Source organism: Garra rufa, chromosome 23, assembly GCF_049309525.1.
Source record: "Garra rufa chromosome 23, GarRuf1.0, whole genome shotgun sequence".
NCBI classification, from domain to species: domain Eukaryota; kingdom Metazoa; phylum Chordata; class Actinopteri; order Cypriniformes; family Cyprinidae; genus Garra; species Garra rufa.
Window position 1 is genome coordinate 35,360,934 of NC_133383.1, and position 25,113 is coordinate 35,386,046.

The 25,113-nt window shown below is 33.7% G+C and overlaps 2 protein-coding genes across 3 annotated transcripts; one reads left to right on the forward strand and one right to left on the reverse strand.

Annotated features, from left to right (window-relative positions):
- ggcx (gamma-glutamyl carboxylase) lies at nt 1–13,665 on the forward strand. The gene is made up of 15 exons (XM_073829398.1): nt 1–176; nt 1,215–1,421; nt 1,526–1,684; nt 3,165–3,330; nt 3,465–3,543; nt 3,652–3,758; nt 3,845–4,008; nt 4,903–5,204; nt 6,852–6,983; nt 7,243–7,394; nt 7,488–7,657; nt 7,744–7,874; nt 10,111–10,258; nt 10,785–10,989; nt 11,074–13,665. Exons 1-15 carry the CDS (start codon nt 146–148, stop codon nt 11,237–11,239), a joined length of 2,319 nt encoding a protein of 772 aa, XP_073685499.1. The 5' UTR covers nt 1–145; the 3' UTR covers nt 11,240–13,665.
- A 28-nt stretch (nt 13,666–13,693) lies between these two features.
- On the reverse strand, nt 13,694–25,113 carry snx24 (sorting nexin 24). 2 transcript variants are annotated; one of them, XM_073829399.1, is made up of 7 exons: nt 24,901–25,113; nt 24,492–24,575; nt 18,514–18,618; nt 18,305–18,399; nt 18,133–18,162; nt 17,816–17,880; nt 13,694–14,835 (listed from the first exon to the last, which is right to left on the reverse strand). In XM_073829399.1, exons 1-7 carry the CDS (start codon nt 24,967–24,969, stop codon nt 14,765–14,767), a joined length of 519 nt encoding a protein of 172 aa, XP_073685500.1. In that variant the 5' UTR covers nt 24,970–25,113; the 3' UTR covers nt 13,694–14,764. The 2 variants fall into 2 exon arrangements, with proteins under 2 accessions (XP_073685500.1, XP_073685501.1); XM_073829400.1 differs by lacking the exon at nt 24,492–24,575.

Here is a 25,113-nt window from a genome sequence, read left to right on the forward strand (position 1 = left end):
CAGGGTGCTGTGTGTCTGTTTGACACGTACCTCACTCTCATGTGGTGAAGTCTACCTATGTATCGGTTGTGAAAGTATCTCGGTCGGTTTAAGACTGACAGACCTTTTGTAACGGTTAGCGCGGACTGGTTTCATAACCGGCAACATGGAGCCAGGGGCGAGTGACGCAACAGCAGGTAAATAATGTATTACTACAGTAAAAGTGATATAAAGAGATGGTATGGATATAATACTACCAAACGAGGTTGCACTCTTTAACATAAGCTTTATTATGCATCTTATTATATTAGGTTTACATAAGGGTTGAATCATTAAGTGCATTAATAGTGAAACTGTAGGTAGATGTTATTTGATTTGTTTAGGTTGAGTCGAAAACAATGCAGATATTGTTTTGTAGTATTATGAAGTGTACTAATAAGAGAATGTATTGCATATCTTTAGCTCAAGAAACATTCTTAGTAACAGTCAGTAGTAAGGAAATTGTGTTTTTTTTTGAGAAAAACATTTGAGGATTTCTCTCCATAACATTGACTTCTATGGTGCCTTCGAGTTTGAACTTCCAAAATGCAGCATAAATGGCTCTAAACAATCACAGCCAAGGAAAAAACCTCAAATGCTCATCTTGTCTAGCTCTGTGTGTACTCTGTGTAGAGGTTAAAAATGATATAAGTTGTAAATGTTTTTAGAAAATAACTGATCGTTTCGCTAAATAAGACCCTTCTACCTCAGCTGGGATCATTTAGAGCCCTTTGAAGCTGCATTTAAACTGCATATTGGAAGTTCAAACTCGGGGGCACCATAGAAGTCCATTATATGGAGAGAAATCCTGAACTGTTTTCCTCAAAAAACATAATTTCTTTATGACTGAAGAAAGAAAAACATGAACATCTTGGATGACAAGGGGTTAAGTACATTATCTGTAAAGTTCTGAAAGTGAACTAGTCCTTTAACATAAAAGTTTAAATCTGTAAAATTAATCATATGTCTCAAAGTATTTGATTTAAAAGCAATAGAATGAGAAGTGTTTTATGTTACTTGAGTTCATACTGAAATCTCTTGTTATTGAAACATTTGGTAAACTTGAGCACAATGTGAAACTCTAAGATAAGATATGTCTCTATAATTTTTTTCTCCCCTTGCTCTCAGTTAAATCACATTGCTGTCCCTGAGAAACAACTGAGATGTTAATGAGATTTAATTTCTCATTTTTACAGGTGCTCCATATGTTGAACCATCCAAAGCAAAGAAAAAGAGCAGCAAGGAGAACAAACAAGCAACCGTGGCCCCGTTGGAGCAGACCAGCACCATGAAGCGTCTCTTTGGCTTTGAGAAGGAAGACATCTCCTCATGGCATCGGCTGGTGTGTCTCCTCAATCGCCCCACTGACCCGGCTTCATTGGGCATTTTCCGTTTCTTATTCGGTAAGTCCTCTTTTATTATACCATATGAGATTATTATTATTATTTTTTTTTTGGTTTGGGTGTTAATGTGTGCTATATTTCAGGTATTTTTTTATTATTTTCAGGTATGCTGATGGCGCTGGACATCACCCAGGAGCGAGGCCTGAGCCATCTGGACTACAAATATTTAGACGGAGCACCGGTGTGCCGCTTCCCCCTTTTCAACTTCCTGAAGCCCCTTCCCATGGACTGGATGTTCTTTGTGTATTTTGTGATGTTCCTTGGTGAGTTCCTCAAAAAGGTCTCTATGAAATGCAACAGTGGCTGCCAATTCATTCCTATATGACCTTATGTCTGAAAAGGTTTTTTTGCACATTCATGTTCTTCATAGGCTTTTTAAAAAATGTATTCAACCTTATTTTGCAATAAAGAAGTAAGCCTATGGGTGAGACCTCCAGTTCATTAGCCGTTATAGGGAAATAATGAGAAGAATAACAACATGCAGTAAATCAAGCTGCAATATCAAGCAGTTTTGTACAGTTAAAAATAGACTGAAAGCCAGACCCAGAAATTTTACAATTGTCCGCAGCCACTCTTATAAGTAGAGTTTTTTTTTAAACAAAAAAACATCTAGCTCTGAGATAAATTACTTGCATTATTTTTTTGATAAAACCAATCATCACAATGCAAATATATATAATTATTATTTTTTTTTTTTATATTATAAATTTTTTTACAGATGTACAGATTCACAATATATCGGTTCTTGGCCAATAATACAGTTTGTTTGGTTTTTGTATTTTTTTTTTTTTTTTTTTTTTTTTTAATTGTAAATTTATATAGCCAGATTACTTTTTCCATCAATGAAACTTACTTATGACTGATTAAAAAAATAGAATTTAAAAATATATTTTATTTTGTACAATATGCATAAATTCACTTAATGCATTTAAAATAATTTAATTTATTTTTTGGTGTTTATTTTTATTTATTTATTTTATTTTGATTCAATTGTATACTATTTTGATTATTGGCTATTTATTAGTTATCAGCCATAACATGAAAATAATTATTGGTTTATTGGTATCAGCCAGAATGGGAAAAATGACTGGGGATTTTTAGTTTTTAGAAACCAGTTGTGTCAATCTATAGTAATCATACACTATAAGTCAAAAGTTTTTGAACAGTTAGCTTTTTATTGTTTTCTTTTAGGTCACCAAGCCTGCATTTATTTGATCCAAATTACAGCAAAAACAATAAAATGTAATCTATTTGAATGTATTTTAAAATTTAATTTATTCCTGTGATTTAAAATGTAATTTACCCCCCACACACCCCCACCCCCCCAAACAAAAAATGATACTCCAAGCTTTTGATGTATACTCCATGCTGATCTTTGGATCATTCTATTCATCAAAGAATCCTGAGAAAAAAATTACTCAACTGTTTTAAATGATGTTAATAACAATAATAATAATAAATCATTCTGATTTAATGATTTCTGACGGATTATGTGAACTTGAAGACTGGAGTAATGATGCTGAAAATTCAGCTTTGATCACAGGAATAAATTACATTTTAAAATATATTCAAATAGAAAAGTTATTTTAAATAGTAAAACTAGTTTTTGCTGTACTTTGGATCAAATAAATTGAGACTTTTCTAAAAAAAAAAAAACATGAACAATCTTACTGTTCAAAAACTTTTGACTGGTAGTGTATATTCTTTGTCTCCTTGTCTCATCAACTTGTGTGTGTTTTGCAGGCGCTGTTGGTATCATGCTTGGCTGTTTTTATCGCCTTGCCTGTCTGATGTTCATATCCACTTACTGGTACGTTTTCTTCTTGGACAAAACAACCTGGAACAATCACTCTTATTTGTACGGGCTCATCGGCTTCCAGCTCACGCTCATGGACGCCAACAGATACTGGTAAAATAAGACTTCCTGTAGAGTATTTGGGCACTCATACTTAAAACTATGCATTACACAACAAAACATTAATCCAATAGTCAATTATTTAACAACAACAACAACAACAACAACAACAAAAATTCTCAACGCAGGTCATTAGATGGACTCCGAAATCCCAGGAAGAGGAACGCCCATGTACCGTTGTGGAACTACACTATGCTGAGAACTCAGGTCAGCTGTTGAATCTTGATTTGGCCAAAAATATTTACTCCGTGTTGTATGATATTATCTACATTGATACATTTTGTTAAGATGTTGAATGTGCATTGCCTCTGACAGATTTTCATAGTGTACTTCATTGCTGGAGTCAAGAAACTGGATGCTGATTGGGTGGAAGGATACTCAATGAAGTATTTGGCGCACCATTGGTTATTTGACCCTTTCAAGTGAGTATATTATCCTCCAACGGCATCTGCCCTAATATAACACATTTTGTTATGAATTAGCATTCTTTTTGTCCTTCTTATTTCAGATTTATCTTGCCTGTTGAGTTGGTCAGTCTGATGGTGGTCCATGGTGGAGGTCTGATCTTGGACCTCACAGCTGGCTATCTGCTTTTCTTTGATGCCACACGTCCTTTCGCCGCCGCCTTCGTCAGCTATTTCCACTGCATGAATTCCCAGCTCTTCAGCATAGGTAAAATTGATGCTTAAAGTGGTCATCGGATGCCCGTTTTCCACAAGTTCATATGATTCTTTAGGGTCTTAATGAAAAGTCTATAATATACTTTGGTTAAAAATTCTCAATAGTAGTGTAAAAAACACCCTTTTACTTTGTCAAAATCAGCTCTTCAAAATATCAGCTCATTTTATCGCTTGGGGCCTTTAAATGCAAATGAGCTCTGCTCGCCCCGCCCCTCTCTGCTGAGGGATTACGAGCTGTAATGTTTACTTTAGCTGCATTTATCGGCGAAACTTGCCAACAAGCACATTATTAAGAAAGGCCATTTGCAAAGATGCATAAAAAACCCTTATACTCACTTCTGCTGTGTGTGAAGCTGCATCACGAATGATTCACATGAACATAGATGCATATGTAAATTGGGATCTGCGCTTTCTTTTTAAAATAGAAAGTAACATTGTCCTCTGCATCTTAAGTGGCTCAGATGTCGGGAGTAATTGAGGACTGCTTTGTTCATTATTACATCCAACAACAGAACACCTCAATCGCTCAATTAGAGTCTTCCTCTGCACCTGAGTCACACAATGGCGGTCGTATTCGGACTGTTTCAGCTCGGTGAGGGCAGGTTTAAGGTAACACGCTCATGTCAATCAACTGTGTTTCGTCACAACGACAAGAAGCTGAGAAGGACCTGATTTTAAAAAGGTGATATTACTTTTAAAGATTAAAAAAATACTACTGGTTGGATTTTTATCACTGTAGGGTGGTTGTGTACACAAACTGCCAACACACATTAATGTTCAAACAACATGTAAAAGTTAGTTTTGCATCCGATGACCCCTTTAAAAACTAGTTCACCCAAAACCTTTGCGATTATGAAGACTTTATTATATTTATTTTCATCCTCAGGAATGTTTCCATACACCATGTTGGCCACAAGCCCTCTCTTCTGCTACCCTGACTGGCCCAGACGCTTTTTCGGCCGTTTCCCAGAGTTCCTCCAGCCCATACTGCCTTTCATCTCTCCTGCCCCGATTCCCAGCTCTTCCTGCATCTACCCAAATACACCCAGTGCATCTGGAGAGCAACAAGAGGCTCACGCTGCTCCCAAACCCACCACACCGAGCTTCAAACACAAGCTTAGAGCAGTCTTCATCATACTTTACATCATGGAGCAGTTCTTCCTGCCGTACTCGCACTTCATCACAAAGGTGATTTAAAACTATGCTGTTTGATCTAGAATGTTCACTAGATCAGAGGATACACTGCTTTCACAATCAGTGCAAACACAGATTGAGAACCAAAGCAAACATCAGCACAAACCTTTGGAAGGGGAATCACAGGCCTTGCTGGGAAGAGATTTAGTCATGTTGTATATGTGTAGATAGGCATGCTAAGACAAACATGACTATGGGTAGAGATTTGAACATATTTATCAGCCTACGAAATAAACACAGACATGTAACTCATCCTGCAAGGTTTGTACTGCAGATATAATTGATAACTCAAATTGTAAATCTTGTTACACACAATTGCAATTATGTTTTTATTTAAACAAGCAGGTATTTAAACAAAACATATTATTATTTAACTTAATAATAACATAATTTAACTTTTATTTTATTATTATTATTTAATTATTAATCATTATTTAAGTTGACAATGTAACATTATTATTGTAAGTTAACTTTTATTATTTATGATTTTAATTGTAATAACAATTTATTATTATTATTTAATTATTAATCATTATTTAACTTAAAAAGTTAACATGTTTATTATCATTATTATTATGCACATTCTTAAGTTGATAACTTAATTTTTATTATTATTAATCGTTTAACAATTTAACATTATTATTTTCTATTAATTTAACTTAACAATATAACTTATTTTATTGCATAATTATTTAATTATTAATCATTATTTAACTTGACAATGTAACTATTATTATTATTATTGCAAGTTAACTTTTAGTTAAAGTTCAATTTTGTAGGCTTTTATTATCATTATTTAACTTAACAATATAACATTATTTTGCTATTAATTATTTAACCTTATAACAACATAATGCAACTTATTTAATCATTATTATTTAATTATTAATCATTTAACTAGATGTAACATTTTTATTAATATTATTAAGTCAACTTTTATTATTATTACTAGTTATTTAACTTAACAACATAATTTAACTTTTATTGTATTATCATTATTCTTTAATTATCATTATTTAGCTTAGCATTATTATTAGTTTAGGTTAACTTTTATTATTATTAATAATTATATTAACTTAATAACAATTTATTATTATTATATTATTTAACTTAAAAGCTGAATTATATTAAGCTGATAATAATGTATAGTAAACATTATTTTATCCTTTTTTAATTACTAATGATTATTTAACTTAACAATGTAACATTATTATTATTATTATTATTATTATTTTAAATTAAGTTAGCTTTTTATATTATTATTATTATTAATAATTTAACTTAATAACATACTTAACTTATCATTATTACTGAATTATTAATCATTATTTAACAATGCAAGATAATTATTAATTATTGTTATTTTTTAGTAATTTTTATTATTAATTATTGAACTTCATAGCAATTTAACATTTTTTTCATTAATTATTTAAATTGTATTTAATAATAATTACAATAACAGTTAAACATTTTATTTACTATCATTAATTATGAATTATTATTTAACTTAATGTGACATTATTATTATTATAATTAATATTATCATCATCATTTAATTATTCATTATTTTAACTTGGTAACAATGTGTCATTTTAAAAATTCAATGTTTCAAACATAAAATTTAATCTTTTTTCTATACAGGGCTATAATAACTGGACAAATGGACTGTATGGCTACTCGTGGGACATGATGGTTCACGCTCGCTCACATCAACATGTCAAGATCACCTACAGAGATGGCATAACGGGGGAGGTTGGATATTTGAACCCCGGAGTAAGTCACTTCATAAACATAAGTCAGTTTTACAGAAATGTTCTAGGTTTTTCCATATTTAAATGTTTTAAATGCAGTATATATATTTAAAAAAGTTTAGTAGATTCTAAATTAATGTGTTACAGATACCGTCAATAGAGCTTAACTTAGTGTCCTTATTTTAACACTACACCAACTGGAAGTAATTGAAATAGTACCACTACATTATAATGTTCTTTTATATATGCTTATCTTCTTTAAATATTTCAATATGGTGCAGGTTTTCACTCAGAGCCGGAGATGGAAAGACCATGGAGACATGTTGAAGCAGTATGCCACCTGCCTCAGTGAAAATCTGCCACGCTTCAATATCTCAGACCCAGAGATCTACTTTGACATTTGGGTGTCCATTAACGACCGCTTCCAGCAGAGGTTAATAATACGCACAGTGTGTTCTTTGATTCATAAAAAGTGAGAGTCCCAAGGTGTCTCAGATTTAAAGTTGGCTCTCCTTCTGCTCTGCAGGATATTTGACCCACGTATTGACATCGTAAAAGCCGACTGGTCACCATTCCGGCCCAATTCATGGCTCATGCCGCTGCTCGTTGACCTCTCACCGTGGAGGAGTAAATTTGAGGAGATTGAAGGATCTTTAGACAACCAGACTGAGGTGGTCTTCATCGCTGACTTCCCAGGTATATGCCTGTGTTTGCACTGGAATACCTTTGTCTAAAATTTCCACATAGATGCTCCGCTGTACCTGATGTTGTGGCATCCACAGGCCTTTACCTTGAAAACTTTGTGAGTGAGGATCTTGGGAACACCAGCGTTCAAGTCCTGGAGGGTCTAGTGAAAGTTGAAATAGTGGATGAGAATAAGAACTACAGTTTACAACCAGGAGAGAAAATGCAGGTACAATTCCCCATTCCTCTTTAAAGGATTAGTTCACTTCCAGAATGAACATTTCCTGATAATTTACTCACCCCCATGTCATTTAAGATGTTCATGTCTTTCTTTCTTCAGTCGGAAATAAATTAGGGTTTTGGAGGAAAACATTCTAGGATTTTTCTCCATATTCATGGGTACCAAAGACGTCACTTCCGCTATGCTCGCCGCCATATTTGTGTCCGATATGACAACAGACACAGCGCATCTAAATGAGATTTAATAATAAATTGAAATAAGAAATTACTTTTAACTACTACTTGCCACATTGTGTATTTTACTTGATTGTATGTTTAGGACAAAAAGTGTAAATTATTGTGAACGTAGTCACTCGATGAAGGCTTTAAGACCTTGAAGAATCCTCTGCCGGCTGGTCACTCTACTTCACAGCGAACGGGACTCGCGCTGACTGCACTAATAACCTTACAGTCCATGCTTTGATTTCGGCAAATTACGTCACATTGTCCTTATGGATTGTGGACTTCAATGGAGATTGACGGGTTGAAGGTCCAAATTGCAGTTTCAATGCAGCTTCAAAGGACTCTACACAATCCCAGCTGAGGAATAAGGGTCTTAGGGTCTAGTGAAACGATTGGTCATTTAAAAAAAAAAAAAGATTTTATATACTTCTTAGCCACAAATTGTCATCTCGACCTCACGCATTATATAATAATCTTAGAAAGGTCATGCATTGTTCTTATTTGGTTCTCATCTCCTCCAACTTCAAAATCATCTGACATCTTTGTTTGACCTTTTTTTTCTGGTAAAGGGTGACCTTTCCAACAAGACTACGTGATTTGTGAATTCTAGCTAGTGCAAGATGAGCATTTGTGGTTAAAAAGTATATACATTTTTTTTTTTTTTTTTTTTTTTTTTTTTTTTTTAGAAAATGACAGGTCGTTTCACTTGATAAGACCCTTATTCCTCGGATAGGATCATGCAGAGCCCTTTGAAGCTGCATTGAAACTGCAATTTGGCCCTTCAACCCATTGGCCACCACTGAAGTCCACTATATGGAGGAAAATCCTGCAATGTTTTCCTCAAAAACCTTAATTTCTTTTCGACTGAAGAAAAAAAAGACATGAAAATCAGGAATTTTTCATTCTGGAAGTGAACTAATCCTTTAATGATCCCCAGTTCGTTCTACTTTATGATTTTAAAATCTGCTTTACTATTAAAGGGATAGTTCACCCAAAAATGAAAATTTGATGTTAATCTGCTTACCCCCAATGCATCCAAGATGTAGGTTACTTTGTTTCCTCAGAAAAACACAAACGAAGATTTTTAACGAAAACCGGTGCAGTCTGCCAGCCTTATCATGGACGTGGATGGGCACCAGACCTTTAAAAGTAAACAAAAACATGCACAGACAAATCCAAATTACACCCTGCGGCTCGTGATGATACACTGATGTCCTAAGACACGAAACGATCGGTTTTTGTGAGAAACTGAACAGTATTTATATCATTTTTTACCTTTGATACACAGCCACGTCCATCTGTAATGTGCACGAGTTTGGCATCAGTCACGTCACATGAGCACGCGCTCTGGCGTAGAATACGCAAACGCCGGAAGGGGAAATCAGTGAAAAGTCCCGGATGAGTTTGCGCAAACTAATGTAATCTTTTAGCTTTAAATCGGTTTAAACAATCAGGATACGCGCAAGTATTTACCATTTTGAATAGCCGCTATACCCACAATCTCTGTGCTCTGTGTAAACAATGAGTGTCGTATACATGCGACAGATCGCTTCCGGCGTTTGCGTATTCTACGACAGAGCGCGTGCTCATGTGACGTGACTGATGCCAAACTCGTGCACATTACAGATGGACGTGGCTGTGTATCAAAGGTAAAAAATTATATAAATACTGTTCAGTTTCTCACAAAAACCGATCGTTTCGTGTCTTAAGACATCAATGTATCATCACGAGCCGCAGGGTGTAATTTGGATTTGTCTGTGCATGTTTTTGTTTACTTTTAAAGGTTTGATGCCCATCCACGTCCATGATAAGGCTGGCAGACTGCACCGTTTTTTCGTTAAAAATCTTCGTTTGTGTTTTTCTGAGGAAACAAAGTAACCTACATCTTGGATGCATTGGGGGTAAGCAGATTAATATCAAATTTTCATTTTTGGGTGAACTATCCCTTTAATAATGTTTGTCTGTTTTAAGTTGATGTGCTAAATGTCATTTTGTGTATAAAGCTTCCAGCTGGCGCGTACCATAAGGTGTACACAGTGTCTGACGGGCCGTCATGTTACATGTACATCTACGTAAATACTACTGAGGCCGAACTTCAGAAGAACTTCATAAAGCTTTCTGAACTTCAGGAGAAAGTGCGCAATGGAACAGGTACGTTTTTTTTTTTTTTTTCTAGCATAAGGGTTCTTAAAGTACTTCAATTAGACTTTTTGAAATTTAAATTAGACTTCGATTAGACTCTAATTGAAACAAATAGTTCAATTATTCTTTTAACATAACCTAATGTTCAAAGGTTTGGAGTATTTATTTCCAATGAATCTCTTTCAATGCTAATACTTATGGCTACATTTATTTAATTAAAAATACAGTAATATTGTGAAAATATTTTTACATTTTAAAAGAACTGTTTTCTATTGTTAAATATTGTAAATTGTATTTTATTCCTGTGATGCAAAGCTGAATTTTCAGCATCATTTCTCCAGTCTTCAGTGTCACACAATTCTTTAGAAATCATTCTGATATGCTGATTTGTTCAAGAAACAACAATTTCTTGTCTAGGTCAAGATCTCCCTGCCTTTTGTAAAAAACATCATTGAACATCAATGCGAGAAAATAAGCAATATTTTTTTTGTGTAGCTTCCCTGAAAAAGCCGATGTAAAAACTTGCTTTTTCTAGAAACCGAGCCATTGCCTCCTGAGCTACAGCCGCTCATCACTGGCCTCGACGACCAGGATTCAGACAACACTGTGATCGACCCTGTGGTACGACTCTTCCTGAAACGACAGAGGCGCATGCAGGAGGTGAAAAAGCGTCGAGAAGCTTCAATGATCGAAAGGTTCCAGAGATTTGCCTCAAAAAAATACTACTCGATTCGACGAGGGTATGTTAAGGCATTAATTCAGATATTAAATGTCTCTAGTCTTGGCAGTACAAGTGAGTAGTGTTTTTTGGTTTATCTTTTGAGGTTCCTGATGACAGCCATTGCTTTGCGTAACCTGGCCGTGGGTTTGCCACCGATAGAGCAACTGACAAGAGAAGTAGCCTATGCTAACATGAAGGAGCCTGAGACAGGGACAGAGACCAATCAAGATGAACGTCTTAAAGATGAGCTGGGCCATGGAGAGCTGTGAGGAAAAGACACTGTTACTGAAATGCTTTAATAGGTCAGTATTTTTGGAGCATTCCACAATTGTAAAATAAGTTTATTGTTTACAGTTTGGTCATTTTTATTATTTACTGAAACCCAAAAATCTGAAAATCTGCCATCTTTTATACACCCTAATGTTGTTCTTAACCTGTATGACTGTTAGATTTTGTGCTGTAGTATTTTATACTGTAGTTGTAAAGACTACTTGTCTTCATCGAACATCCATTGTATGGAAAAGAGCAGTGGGAACATTCTTCAAGATTTCTCCTTTTGTGTTTTACCAAGGTCATACAGGTTTAAATCAGCATGCAGTAAAATGAGTATTTATATTTAGAATTTTTGGGTGAACTGTCCCTTTTAATATGGACGCTTATTTCTCCTACAGAATAAATATATGGAAAAAGTAATTGTGACTCTCACAATTCTGACATTTCTTTTTAGAATTCTCTATGTGGATCAGGTCAGGTGTTTAAAAGTTCAGGAAATAAAAAGAATTGGTCTTAAATGTGGGGGGAAAAAACTAGATAAAGTCGCAATTACAAAATTTTGTATATTTTTATTCTGTGGCAGAAATAAGCTGCCATTTCTTTCTCTTGGTTACTGAAATTCAAATAATGACACTAAAAAGTCTTCTTATTAATCTTTTTTGTTATTTGAGAGTAGAGGCCAGTATTTGCTAGTTTAAAAGCTTTTTATTTTGTTGTTTTTTCACTATTAAGAAACTGAACAAAACTTGGTCTTTTGTGGGAATGTTGGAAGCATACCATTTAAAACAAAAAAAAAAACAAAAAAACAAATACAAGCGTTTTTCTTACAATTCAACATTTAGTGCTTAAAAGGACAGTTAACCCAAAAATGAAAATTCCCCCATGATTTACTCAATCTCAGATGAATACAATCTGAGTTATATTAAAAAGGCCCTGGCTCTTTCAATCTTTATAATGGCAATGAATGGGTATTGAGATTTTGATGTCCAATAAAATGCATCCATCCATAGACCTTCTAAAGTGAATCCATGCGTTTGTAAGAAAAATATCCATATTTAAAACTATATAGACCGTAATCTCTAGCTTCGTAGCTGTGGTACGCACTTTCACCAGATTTCTCCCACAGAATAAAAATATGAAAGTAATTGCAACTTTATCTTATTCTGAATGTGCATCGGGTAAGGTGTCCAAAAATGTAAGGAAAAAAAAAAGTTGTAATTATTCAATTTGGTCTATCTTTATTCTGTGGCAAAATTAAGTTGCCATGTCTTTCCCCTGGTTACTAAAATTCAAGCTATGACACTAAAAATTGACTTGGTTCTTTTTTTATTATTATTTGAGAGTAGAGTATTTTGCTAGTTCAAAAGCTATTAAGTTACTGTAATTTTTTCAGTGTTAAAAAACTAAAAATTTGGCCTTTTGTGGGAACGTTTGAAGCATACAGTTTTTTTGTTTTAAATAAAACCAAATATAAGCATTTGTCTTACAATTTACCTTTTAGTGCTTAAAAAACGGTTCACCCAAAAATGAAAACTACACCAAGATTAACTCACTCTCAAGCCGTCCTAGGTGTATATGACTTCCTTCTTTAAGACGAATACAAACAGAGTTATATTTAAAAAGTCCTGGCTCTTCCAAGCTTTATCGTGACAGTGAATGGGTGTTGAGATTTTGAAGTCCAATAAAGTGCATCCATCCATAATAAAAATTGCTTCACATGACTCCTGGGATTAATAAAGCCCTTCTGAAGTGAATCGATGTCCATATTTAAAACTTTATAAAACGTAATTTCTAGCTTCGTAGTTGTCTCCTCTTTGCTTATATCAAAAGTCCAACATTTTTCATTTTGGCTAGTTTTCTTACACAAACACGTCAATTCACTAAAGAACCTCTTTATTAACCACCCAGAGCTGTGTGGAGTTATTCTTATGATGGATGGATGCACTTTATTGGACTTTAAAAACACAAATTCACTGCCATTATACAGCTTGGTAGAGTCAGGACATTTTTAAACACAACTCCGACTGCATTCATCTAAAAGAAGAAAGTCATATACACCAAGGCTGGCTTAAGGGTGAGTAAATCATGGGCTAATTTTCATTTTTGGGTGAACTGTCCCTTTAAAGTATCCTGCCATGTATTGTCCTATCACAGAATTTATTCATACATTAAATCAAATGCAGTTAGAAACTATTTCAAATCATCTTTTGATAGAACAAATCTTGGTTTTAAAATGTGCCTAGCATGGACAGGTACCGAATTGCCGAAATGCATAAGTTTCATTATGCAAAATGCTGTTAATAAATGCCTTGGTTTTATGCAACATAAACCTTCTCACAGCTTTTATTAAAAATGGACGAAAGCTGTTCAGATGGAATTCATCTGTATGTGTCAATTTTTGAATAAACAAAGTGCAACACTACCACAGTGTCATTACAATGTGACAAGTATTGAATTAATGAATAATGTGATGTTTTATTGCTGTCAGGTTTAAAATGATATTCAGTTATAACTCATCTTTTCACCCTTGTTAAAGTGCATGAGACAATTGAAAGTGTCAACAATAACACACACACACACACACACACACACACACACACACACACACACACACACACACACACACACACACACACACACACACACACAATGAATGGCACATTGTCCATACGCTTAATTAAGACATCAAAACAAACCAAAAAAATATAGAACTGCTTGAAATAGTACATAAATCTTGTTTTATAACATTTTAACAGGTCGAACTTCTCAAACTGCATTATCTTCACCACTATTACTTCAAACAATAGTGAAATCTTACAACTAGTGTTCATGCACTCTTACTACACAGTGAAGTTCCTAAAAATATTAGACTAATATTAGTCCAGACCAAACTGCATTTTCAATAAAGATAATCCACTGAAAATGGTTTACTTAGCTGCAGGTTAGCAGTGGAGAATGGTAAGGTTTTTTTTTATATACTTCCTTTAAACAAAAGATCTTTTTCACAGTTTTGGGTTGTAACATGATATAAGACTGGCTTTACACTGGTTTGGTTCATTCAGTACTTCCCTTTTCGCTAATTATAAGCCGAGGCTGGTTATCAATAAATGCCACATCGAAAACAAACAAAGAAAATAACGTTCATACAATAATTCAATAACATAAAAAGGTTCAAGGCTCTTCCAACAACTTATAAGTCACCTCACTTAGAGAAACACACAGTCAGTGGATGAGACATCCTTCTGACTTTATATATGACACGAGGAGAGATGTGCAAATATATGCGGAGTACTTATATTAAACGAGACCTTGATTTGACAGTCGATATGAATGTTTACATTTGGAAAATTCCTGCAAACACAAAAACAAACTAGAATCTCATGGAGTGCTGATATCAAACTTCACTCTCTTAAGGCTGCAATGAGTGAGTCTGTTAAATTGGTGCTGTGTGATTTAGTGTTGGTTATACGAATCCCTTTTTATCCGTGAACTTGAAGCGACGTCGTCCGTAGTGTTGAGATCTACCTCGGTTGGAAGTCTGGGTAAAATATTCCACGTATCACACCTTCAATAACCATATTTGAAAACGTGTCTGCAAACAATTGACAAAGACTTATTAAATGTACTTGTTAAAACAATACATATACAATGTTTATTATAGGATTTAGTTTTTGCATCATGTCTTTTAGTACTATTTATTACAACATTTTTAAACTTGAAGTTCTCAGTTCAGTTCAGAGATAATAACCTGTGATACAGTGAGTGAATAAATACATTCTGAAAGGATGCATTAAATTGATAAATGACAGGAAAAACATTTATAATCAATTTCTATTTTAACTAAATGCTATACTTTTAGGGGTCGACTGAATATCTGCAATGATATTAAGCATTTTTATAGTTATCAGTCATTTTCAAAACCAATTTGCCGATAAAAGCAATTAAATAAAGTTTTTGTCAGAGCCCTTGTTTTTCATAATTTTGACATTGTCTTTTAGTGCAATTTATTACAACAAAATTCTGAAACATTAATTACTTGGAGACAAATAAGCAGTAATTAGAATCAGCTTGGTTCAATTCAGATAAAAAACAAGTGAATGAGTCAGTTTATTGAGGAAGGGAGTTGTCTAAATAATTCATAACAATAATTTCTATGTTTAAGTTACCATGATTCACAAATACTATTTTATTTTAAATATGGCTTAGAAATAAATACTTTAATTCTGCAAGGATGCATTAAATTGGTCAAAAATGACTGTAAAAATATTTATAAATTAATTTCTATTTTATTTAAACGTTTTTGTCAGAGCCCTTGTTATTCTGAAACTTTAATTACTAAAAGACAAATAAGCAGTACTCAATTCAGATCAAATACCCTTTGATTCAGTGAGTGAATGAGTAATATAAGTCAGTTCTGTCTGACTGATTCATAATAATTCCTGGGTTTAAGTTAGCCTGATTCACAAATAATATTTTATTTTAAACTTGGCTTAGAAATGAATACTTTAATTCTGCAAGGATGCATTAAATTTGAACAAAAATGACAGAAAAACATTTATAAGCAAAATTACTATTTTAAATAAATGCTTTACTTTTAGGGGTCAACCGATTATCGGCCTGGCTGATTATCGGTGCCGATTTTAAGCATTTTTATGGTTATCGTCATTTTCAAAATCAATTTGCTGATAAAATAATTTTAAAAGCATTTAAAGATTGACATTAATGTCTTTTAGTACTATTTATTAGAACAAAAGTCTGAAACTTGAATTACTAAGAGACAAATGAGCAGTAATTTGGTTCAATTCAGGTAAAAAAAATCTGTGATTCAGTGAGTGAATTAATCATATGAGTCAGTTTAGTGAAGATTGGAGTTGTCTAAATGATGCATAACAAATTCTGCAAGGATTAATTAAATTGATCAAAAATGACAGTAAAAATATTTATAATCAATTTTTATTAGAAATAAATGCTTTACTTTTAGGAGTCGATCGATTATCAGCCTGGCTGATTATCGGCGCCGATATTAAGCATTTTTATGGTTATCGGTCATTTTCAAAACCCAATTTTCCCGAAAAAAATATTGAAAAGCATTTAAAGATAGTTCTTGTCAGAGCCCTTATTATTCTTAATTTTGTCATTTAATGTCTTTTAGGACTATTTATTACAACAAAAGCCTGAAACTTTAATTACTAAGAGACAAATGAGCAGTATTTAAGATTATTTTACCTGAATTGAAGCAATCTATGATTCAGTGAGTGAATGAGTCATAATAATTCCTGTGTTTAAGTTAGCCTGATTTACAAATAATTTTAAATTTGGCTTAGAAATTAATACTTTAATTCTGCAAAGATTTTGACAGTAATTTTCATTTTCACACCAGACATATATATTGGTTCAAAATATCGGTTACTTGATCTGTAATAATCAGTATTGGCTTCAGCTTTGAAAAACACATCGGTCAACCCCTACTTTTGAACTTTGTGTTTATAAAAGAATCCTAAAAAAATCATGGTTTACAAAACAGCACAACTGTTTTGAACACTGATTTTAACAAAAATATCAGAATATTAAAATGATTTCTGAAGGATCATGTGACACTGAAGAATGGAGTAATGATGCTGAAAATTCAGCTTTGCATCACAGAAATAAAATACATTTTGAAATATATTTAAATAGAAAACAGTTATTTTAAATTGTAACAATTTCACAATATTAGAGTTTTTACTGTATTTTTGATAAAATTAATATAGACATTTCTTTCAAAAAATATTTAAAAAATCTTGACCCCATACTTCTGAACTGTAGGGTATGTGTTAATATATTATAATTAATATATAATATATATAGTTTTTACTGTATTTTTGATCAAATAAATACAGCCTTGTTTAACATAAGAGCCTTTTTTTAAAAACATAAAAAAAATCATATTGACCCCAAACTTCTGAAATGTAGAGTATATACACTACCAGTAAAGTTTTTGAGCAGTAAGATTTGTAATATTTTTTAAAGACTTGCATTTATTTGATCCAAAGTACAGCAAAAACAGTATAACTGATTTAATTTTTTTTGCTACTTAAACTTTTATTTGAATATATTTTAAAATGTAATTTATTCCTGTGATTTCAAAGCTGGATTTTTAGCATCATTACTCCAGTCACATTATCCCTTAGAAATCATTCTAATATTCTGATTTGCTGCTCAAAAAAATTAAAAGAATATTAATATGATAATATAATATAAACATAGCAAATTAATATTATGTTAAAAGCTGAGTAGAATTGTTTTTCCCAGGTTTCTTTGATAAAAAGAAAGTTCAGAAAAACAGTATTTATCTGAAACATTTGTAACATTATAAATGTGTTTATCACTTTTGAACAATGTAAAGCATCCTTGCTGAATAAAAGTATTCATTTCAATAATTTTCTATAAATGTGTGTGTTATATACAGTATATATATATTGAACTGCGTAACATACCCATTTAAAATCAGTTATCCATCAACAAGAGAGAAAAAACATGAATACATATGAATTAGGAAGAAAAAAAAAAAGGAAGGAAGGACAGACATGTACCATTGGTGGCAGGCAGCAGATAGGGATCCCTCTGGAAGAGAAGTGCTGGTTGATGTGTCAGTTTACTGCAGTGTTTGGAGAGGAAAGGTCAGAGAGAGAAACACAATGACTCACAAACTAGTTTGGTTTCTGATGACAGTGTTAAAAACACAAAGCTGAGTGTGAAATTTATCACGCGGATGGTGTCATTTCCCAGCTAGTGCAATAACTTCTCAAAAGCGCTTTTAAGAAAGCACGACATCAAAATGACAGGAAAAACTGAGGATATTCTATGCTTCTTTCAGATGCTAATACTGTAATCCAAGAATCCCACTAACCTTGATTCCTCTGATTCAGTTTCAAATGATCTAAACAGAAAAAAAACAATCACTTTAACACACTGTACAATGACCTTTTTTCAGATTACTATATTGAAATGTCTTTGTTTGTGCAAAAGTCTGCTTTCTAAGGCCTTTACTTCAGACAAAATGACACACTATAAAGCCTTACCCACAACTCTCCGTTTTTGGCAGTGACGGGAAATGGCGGATATTGAGGAAATCCAAGAATATCTTTGGAAGAACCTCATTTTCCATGATTATAGTCTACACACACACACACACACACACGAAAGAAAATCTAAAGGTTATTCCAGAAAACAGGAAAGGACTGTTTTACATCATGTGATTTCATTTGTTTAGCATAATTTCAATCAATACCTGGAGGTAGAACTCGAGTCCCTGTCTCCTCTGCTCGAGAACCTTAGGCACCCAGTTTCTCACATGCTTCGAAGGGATTTCTGGAGGTTTAATGATCTTTTTAAGCTATGAAGAATAGATGATGTGGAAGAAAATGTCACACACTGACCAGAAGGTGTCTAGAGTTTACACACACACAGGGCAGTAACGCTCTCCAAATGGAATTTCTGCATTTGCCAAAAACGGTAAATTACGTAAATATCCACCTCATCAGTCACTGACGTCAAATATCCTCTTTCCTTAATTTACACAATCATATACAATGCACTGTAGCAGCACATAATGAATAGTCAGCATTATTCTTTCTGACCACATACAGTAAATGCAAAGCCCTAACATGGCTTGCTGATTTGTTCCAAGGAGCTACATGAGAATTTTCAACCTTTTTGAAAGGTCATGCTGTTTCTCACATTCCAGAATTCCTCTGAAATATAAACAGTAATTAAAGCTGCGAGCAGCGATGAACGGGCCCTCGCACCTGGGCTCACCGCCGACCGGTGGCTTCAGGAAATCAGCAAACGGTGGGCAGTATGCTTTTAATACAGTAAATATAGAAAAAATATGTCATAAGTCATTTAAATGTGCCAAACTTGCCACTGCCAGATGGTGGCGCTATGCCTATAACTGATTATTGGCATGTAGATGTGTTCAGGCCAGCACTATTATCAAACATATGAAGTTTGGTGCAGATTGACCTTGGTATGTTTGAGTTAGTGAAATATATGAGATATCCTGCTGCCAACAGGTGGCGCTATGATAATATCTGAATATTGGTCTTTAGGTGTCTTCAGGCCAGGACTCTTACCAAACCTGTGAATTTTGTGGCAGATCAGACATTTTCAGGCTAAGTTATAACCACTTCTATGTCTATGCAGAAACATCAAACTTTGTCAGGCCACCCCGCACATGCCCTTTAATGAAAACTCAAGATCTTCACAATTTAACATCTCTAAGGCCTCAAGATCAGACTGACCAAATATAATGTTGATTTAATTAAATGCAATCAATGCAAGGACTTCAGATAGATGCCAACTGTGAACCAGTATGCTACAAATAAGAACATGTAATTCATGATGATAGCAAAATGTTATTATTGCTTCCTTTACATCCACCACTTCTGCTTAAATGTCATTGTTACCTATCTTTACAATTTTTGTATAATATATTTTTGTATAAAATCAATTGTTGTCATAACTAAGAATCAATAAGGAAGACGGTGCCCAGTTGGCACATGCATTCACAGTAACCATCTGCTAGTTTGGATTTTAAGTTTACAGAATTGAAAGGGTTACACTTTAAAATCAACACACAGACACATACACACAAAATATAAAATGTTGCCATCCAGTTTCATTTGTTAAAATTAACTATATCAGTTAACATGACCAATAAATAAATAGCATTTATTAATGTTAATTAATATTAAGCTAAAAAAAGTATTCATATAAAGTTTATGTACTGTGAATTAACATGAACATGAACACAGTTCATGTGGGTGTACAGCAATACACAATAAAGTGCTCTATAAACGCTTCATTCTTTCAAAATATCTTTAAAAATCAAGTTGAGTATTTTAACGGGGTGATATATATATTTATAACTGTTCTTAAAATTATGGTTTTCAGATGTTTTGAAGAGATAACAGTAACGTTTGTTTTGTTGTCAAAGTTTGTCTTAATTTTTTATTATTATTATTTTATATTCAATAAATAACACTATGTAAATATTGTCTATCAATGAAGATAAATTGATCATGCTAAAAAGTTGTATTTTTTTAAATCTTTTGCTATGTGACTGAATAGGACAAGTTCATGGTACAGTTAAGTAAAAAATAAATAAAAAACAACAACTGCAAAATACGAACAATGAAAGACTTAGTGACCCTTTATATTTTCTCAAAATATCAGACTCTCAAAGATCAGACATATTTATGTAATTACACTACATATGTGCATTTTTTGTTCAAAGATGGTCTGTAGGATGGCTCTCTACTCTGTCACCCTCTCTGCCTCTCACCCCTCCCCCCTGCAATAATGAGCTTCTCTGTGCCTGACTGAACGCACACACATACTGTAGAGACATTCACCAGAGTGACAGCAGGTTTCTGAGTTATTTTTTTAATTTTCTTTAATTCATTGAAGCTTGTATAAAATTTATATTTCCAGCACTTGCTCAGAATGATTAGATCTCTGTGTGAAAAAAAGTTTTAAAGAGTTTGGATGCTGCACTTTAAAGATATAAAAAATTAGGGTTATGTTTTTTACTACATCTTTAAAAAATCACCACGTCAACACCGTTCGAGATGTCCAAAATCCGCTCGCAATTTAACATCTTCAGAATCTTCTCTTCATGTTAAAAAAGTTTGGTGTGAACAGCTGGTTGTTCTTAGGAGTAGTGTGAATTTGTTTACTACCTGATTTTTCAAAAAATCCACCTTCAAATAAAAATAGCCGGCTTTCTGTTGGTCTTAGCTAATGAGTTTGATTTAGAAAGTTGTCCAGATTGATGAGAACAATATAAGTACAGAGTTTGGTGACTGTAGGAAAAACTAACCCCCCAACTTTTGTCAAAAGATGGCGCTATAGAGTGCCTGCTCCACGCCCATTTATGACCTTTTGCCAGTGTCTAACTATCATTAATATTGATGTGTGTGTTGAGTTTCATGAAATTCTAAGCATGTTATCTGCCTCGAAAAGACAGGAATGTAATTTTAAAGTTTGACACGTTGCCATGGCAACAGCATTTGATTTATCATCGACCCCTTTACATATTCTTTATCGGCCGTGTTTTGACATGATTTTGATGAAGTTTAAAGAAAATCGAGTAAAATTAAGAGGCTGATTTCAAAGCATTTTGAAAATGACACGTTTCCTGCTGCCAGTTGGTGGCGCTATAACTTTGACTCATAATAGTCACATTTATGGAATCGGCATCATACAAGGAACAAACTGGTGAAGTTCCATCAGAATCAGGCAATGTGTGCAACAGTTATTAGACACTTCCTGTTTCTCATTTCTCGCCATAACTTTGTCGCCTTGCCACGGCCAAACCGTTAGAGATATCAAAAATCTCCTCGCAATTTAGCGTCCCCAATGTCTTGAGATCATGCTGACCGAGTTTGGTGACAATCCCATGGAATTCCTGGGAGGAGTACGTTAAATTCCAGAGCATGCGCTTTTTAAACAGCCCTAAATATCTCACTTCCTGTTGCGTGGAGCCCATGACATAGAGTACAAAAGTTGTTCAGCTCGATGAGTTCTATATGTGTACCGAGTTTCATATCAATACGCGCAAGTATGTGTGCGCAGTACATCAAGTTTTCAAACTGTGTTCCAGGGGGCGCTGTAGAGGCCCTGAACCACGCCCGGGTCCCAGCCTCTGTGGCGTCCGGACGACGGCAGATTCCGACGTGTGTGCAAATTTTCAAGAGTTTTTGAGTATGTTAAGGCCCCCAAAAGTGCCCCAACGGTTGAAAAAAAAAAAAAAAAAAAAAAAAAAAAAAAAAAAAACAAATAAGAATCCTTAGAAGAACAATAGGGCCTTCGCCCTTTTGGGCTCGGGCCCTAATTATATATATTAGCACTCCCTGGGGCCACTGAGGAGAATGTTTCTAGACAGCTAACAGATGTTTACCTCACTGTAAGATTCAAAAACTATTAGTTAATGCATTTAATGCTTTAAGTTTATAAATTAACAATGAATGGCATATCATTGAAGATATAATTGAGAAATAATATATATAAACACACACACTAAAATAATATCAAAATGGAAACTTAAGTAGTAGATCTTTTTTCCATATTGTCATAAGTTTTATATATCTAATAAGGTCAAGGAAGTCCATTTTAGAATCTTTAATAACATTTTTCCTCGTTATTTCTTTTATTTATAAATATTGCATCGTTGATTCTGTTTCTAGGGTGTATTAGAAGAATAATCTATCCATTTATTCTTTAATTGTAACATATACGTGAATTAAATTCTTTAATTACATCCCTCAGAATTACATAGCTTTATGAGAGTTTATTTAAAAATGTGACTTAATTTTGATACTATGCTTTTCTTCTGTGTATTTTGTTTAAATGTGTTTTTTTTTTTCCTATGGAACTCTTTTGAGTTATGAATGTGATTTCCCTGTTTATTTCTGTGATTTTATGTTCTGCAAATAAACAAATGTTGTAAAGATTTAATACACTACCTAAGATTTTTTATGTTTTTTTTTTTTTTAAACGTCTCTTCTGCTCACCAAGCCTGCATTTATTTGATCCAAATTACAGCAAAAACATTACAATTAAAAAAATATTTTTACTATTCAAAATAACTGTTTTCTATTTAAATATATTTTAAAATGTAATTTATTCCTGTGATTTCAAAGCTGAATTTTTAGCATCATTACTCCAGTCACATAGCCTGGGTGTCCCCATACTGCCTTGCGCAGCGCGATTTTATTCACGCTTCTAGTCAGTCTGGAAACCATGGACCTAATTTTCACCTAAGATAGGGAACCAATCACAGAACGGGGAGGGAGCAGCAAGACGATGACGCCTTCTATGCGACTCACCGAAGGATCCAGCATGGCAGCAGACGCAAAGTTATCTTTCGTGTCTACACTGGACGCGAGCGGAGCGACCCGACGCGACAAATGACATTAGAACGCAAGTTTATTTTGAAAAAAGAGCAACTTTTGGCGTTCGCTCTACATACGTCATCCGGTATAATTGAAACGATTGGCTATGAGCTACGCACAGGCGCATTTGATAGACATTCGTATCGCCCAATAAACGGCTCTGGGCATTCGTAAACCACGCCTCAAATACGAGAAAATGAACATGTGGTTCCCAGACCACGAATCATGACGAAGTCATAACGTGGTCTGGTGATAGCCAGGCTACCAGTCACATCCTCCAGAAATCATTATAATTTTTGATTTGCTGCTCAAAAAACATTTTTTTTAAAATAATTATTATGTTGAAGACAGCTGATTTTTTTCAGGTTTCTATGATGAATAGAAAGTTCAGAAGAACAGCATTTATCTGAAATAGAAATCTTTTGTTACATTATAAATGCCTTTATCATAACTTTTCATCAATTTAATTTAGCATCCTTGCTAAATAAAAGTATTACTTTCTGTAATTACTTTCCCCTTTCAGATAAATGCTGATCTCTTGATAATAAAAATATTTTAAAAACGTTTCTTGAACAGCAAATCAGCATATTAGAATGATTTCTGACGGATCATGTGACACTGAAGACTGGAATAATGATGCTAAAAATGAATCTTTGATCACAGGAATAAATTATATTTTAAAATAAATTAAAATAGAAAGCAGTTATTTGAAATAGTAAAAAATATTTCAAAATTTTACTGTTTTTGCGGTAATTTGGATCAAATAAGTGCAGGCTTGGTGAGCAGAAAATACTTGTTTAAAAACAAAAACGCTTACTGTTCAAGAACTTTTGACTGGTAGTGTATACAAATGTGTGTGGTATTTTCTAGTAAAATGGATGAATCATTCAAAGTAAGATAAATAAAATGCATAAAGAAAATAGATGCAAACTATAAATATACAGTTCCTCATTGTTAATACAAATTGTTAACGATACATTAACTAATTTTAATTACTTGAAATGTAAAAAAAAGTATTCAAATATATATAAATGAACATTAATTGCATTTACGCGTTTTTATCCAAAGCAGCAGTACAATTGTCTCATATAATATAACACAAGATGACCTATGCTTTAAGTATTGTTTATCGGTAGTTCATGTTAGCTGTTTTGTTAACTAATGGTAATGTGTATAACCTTGTCATGAAGTGTCCCGCAAAGCTTTCTGACACACATTTACGTGTGGCTAAAAATAAAATGCCTGTAGTTGAGCCCTAGATACTCACCCTAAATTTACCACAATTTACCATGACCTTTTTATCCATGCTTACCATTTTATGTAGAGTGTGAAATTCACTGTATCGTTTCTCGACAGTGTGCTGTCTACCACACATAAGCACCTCGATCTTAAAAACCTGGAGAGACAAAGTGCGTTTCCATCATTTATATGACCTATAATAAAATGGCTCGTATGTATCAATGAATTCACCTTAACTACAGACTCTAGCAAAACCCAGACATTTTTGGGCATCATAGGTGGGGTTGAAGAGTTACAATTCAGTTCAAACATGCTCTAAATAGACAGTACACTACGTTTTGAGACACTGCCAAAACGTCTACGCCTTAAAATCGACATTAATCGTTATTCGCTGTGGCGAAGCGTAGTGTTTGTCGCCGTACATTTGAATGAAAGCGTGTTTACGGCCGCTGGCTCGATCTGATAAGAGATTTTTAACTCACCGTGTAACCCTTTTCCACGTTACTGCCCTCCGATCGAAAAGACGGGATTGACACTTCTATATGATGCATGATCCGGCGAGAGATATCCGTTATTATGTGGCACAACAGGTCAAATAACTGTACGAGATTGTTGGTGGGCCCTTCACTGTAAGTCTACTGGTTGTCAAGTTCACTAGGCGCCTGACATGGGAAGAATTGAAAATATTCCACGCG

Coding starts and splice junctions, on each gene's coding strand:
- ggcx (XM_073829398.1), top strand. CDS start 146: ATGGAGCCAGGGGCGAGTGACGCAACAGCAG. Junction 5,205..6,851: donor ACTCGCACTTCATCACAAAG/GTGATTTAAAAC, acceptor TTTTCTATACAG/GGCTATAATAACTGGACAAA. Junction 7,875..10,110: donor AACCAGGAGAGAAAATGCAG/GTACAATTCCCC, acceptor TTGTGTATAAAG/CTTCCAGCTGGCGCGTACCA.
- snx24 (XM_073829399.1), bottom strand. CDS start 24,969: ATGCATCATATAGAAGTGTCAATCCCGTCTTTTCGATCGGAGGGCAGT. Junction 18,163..18,304: donor CCAAAAACGGAGAGTTGTGG/GTAAGGCTTTAT, acceptor TTTTCTGTTTAG/ATCATTTGAAACTGAATCAG. Junction 17,881..18,132: donor ACTGAATCAGAGGAATCAAG/GTTAGTGGGATT, acceptor CAAACACTGCAG/TAAACTGACACATCAACCAG.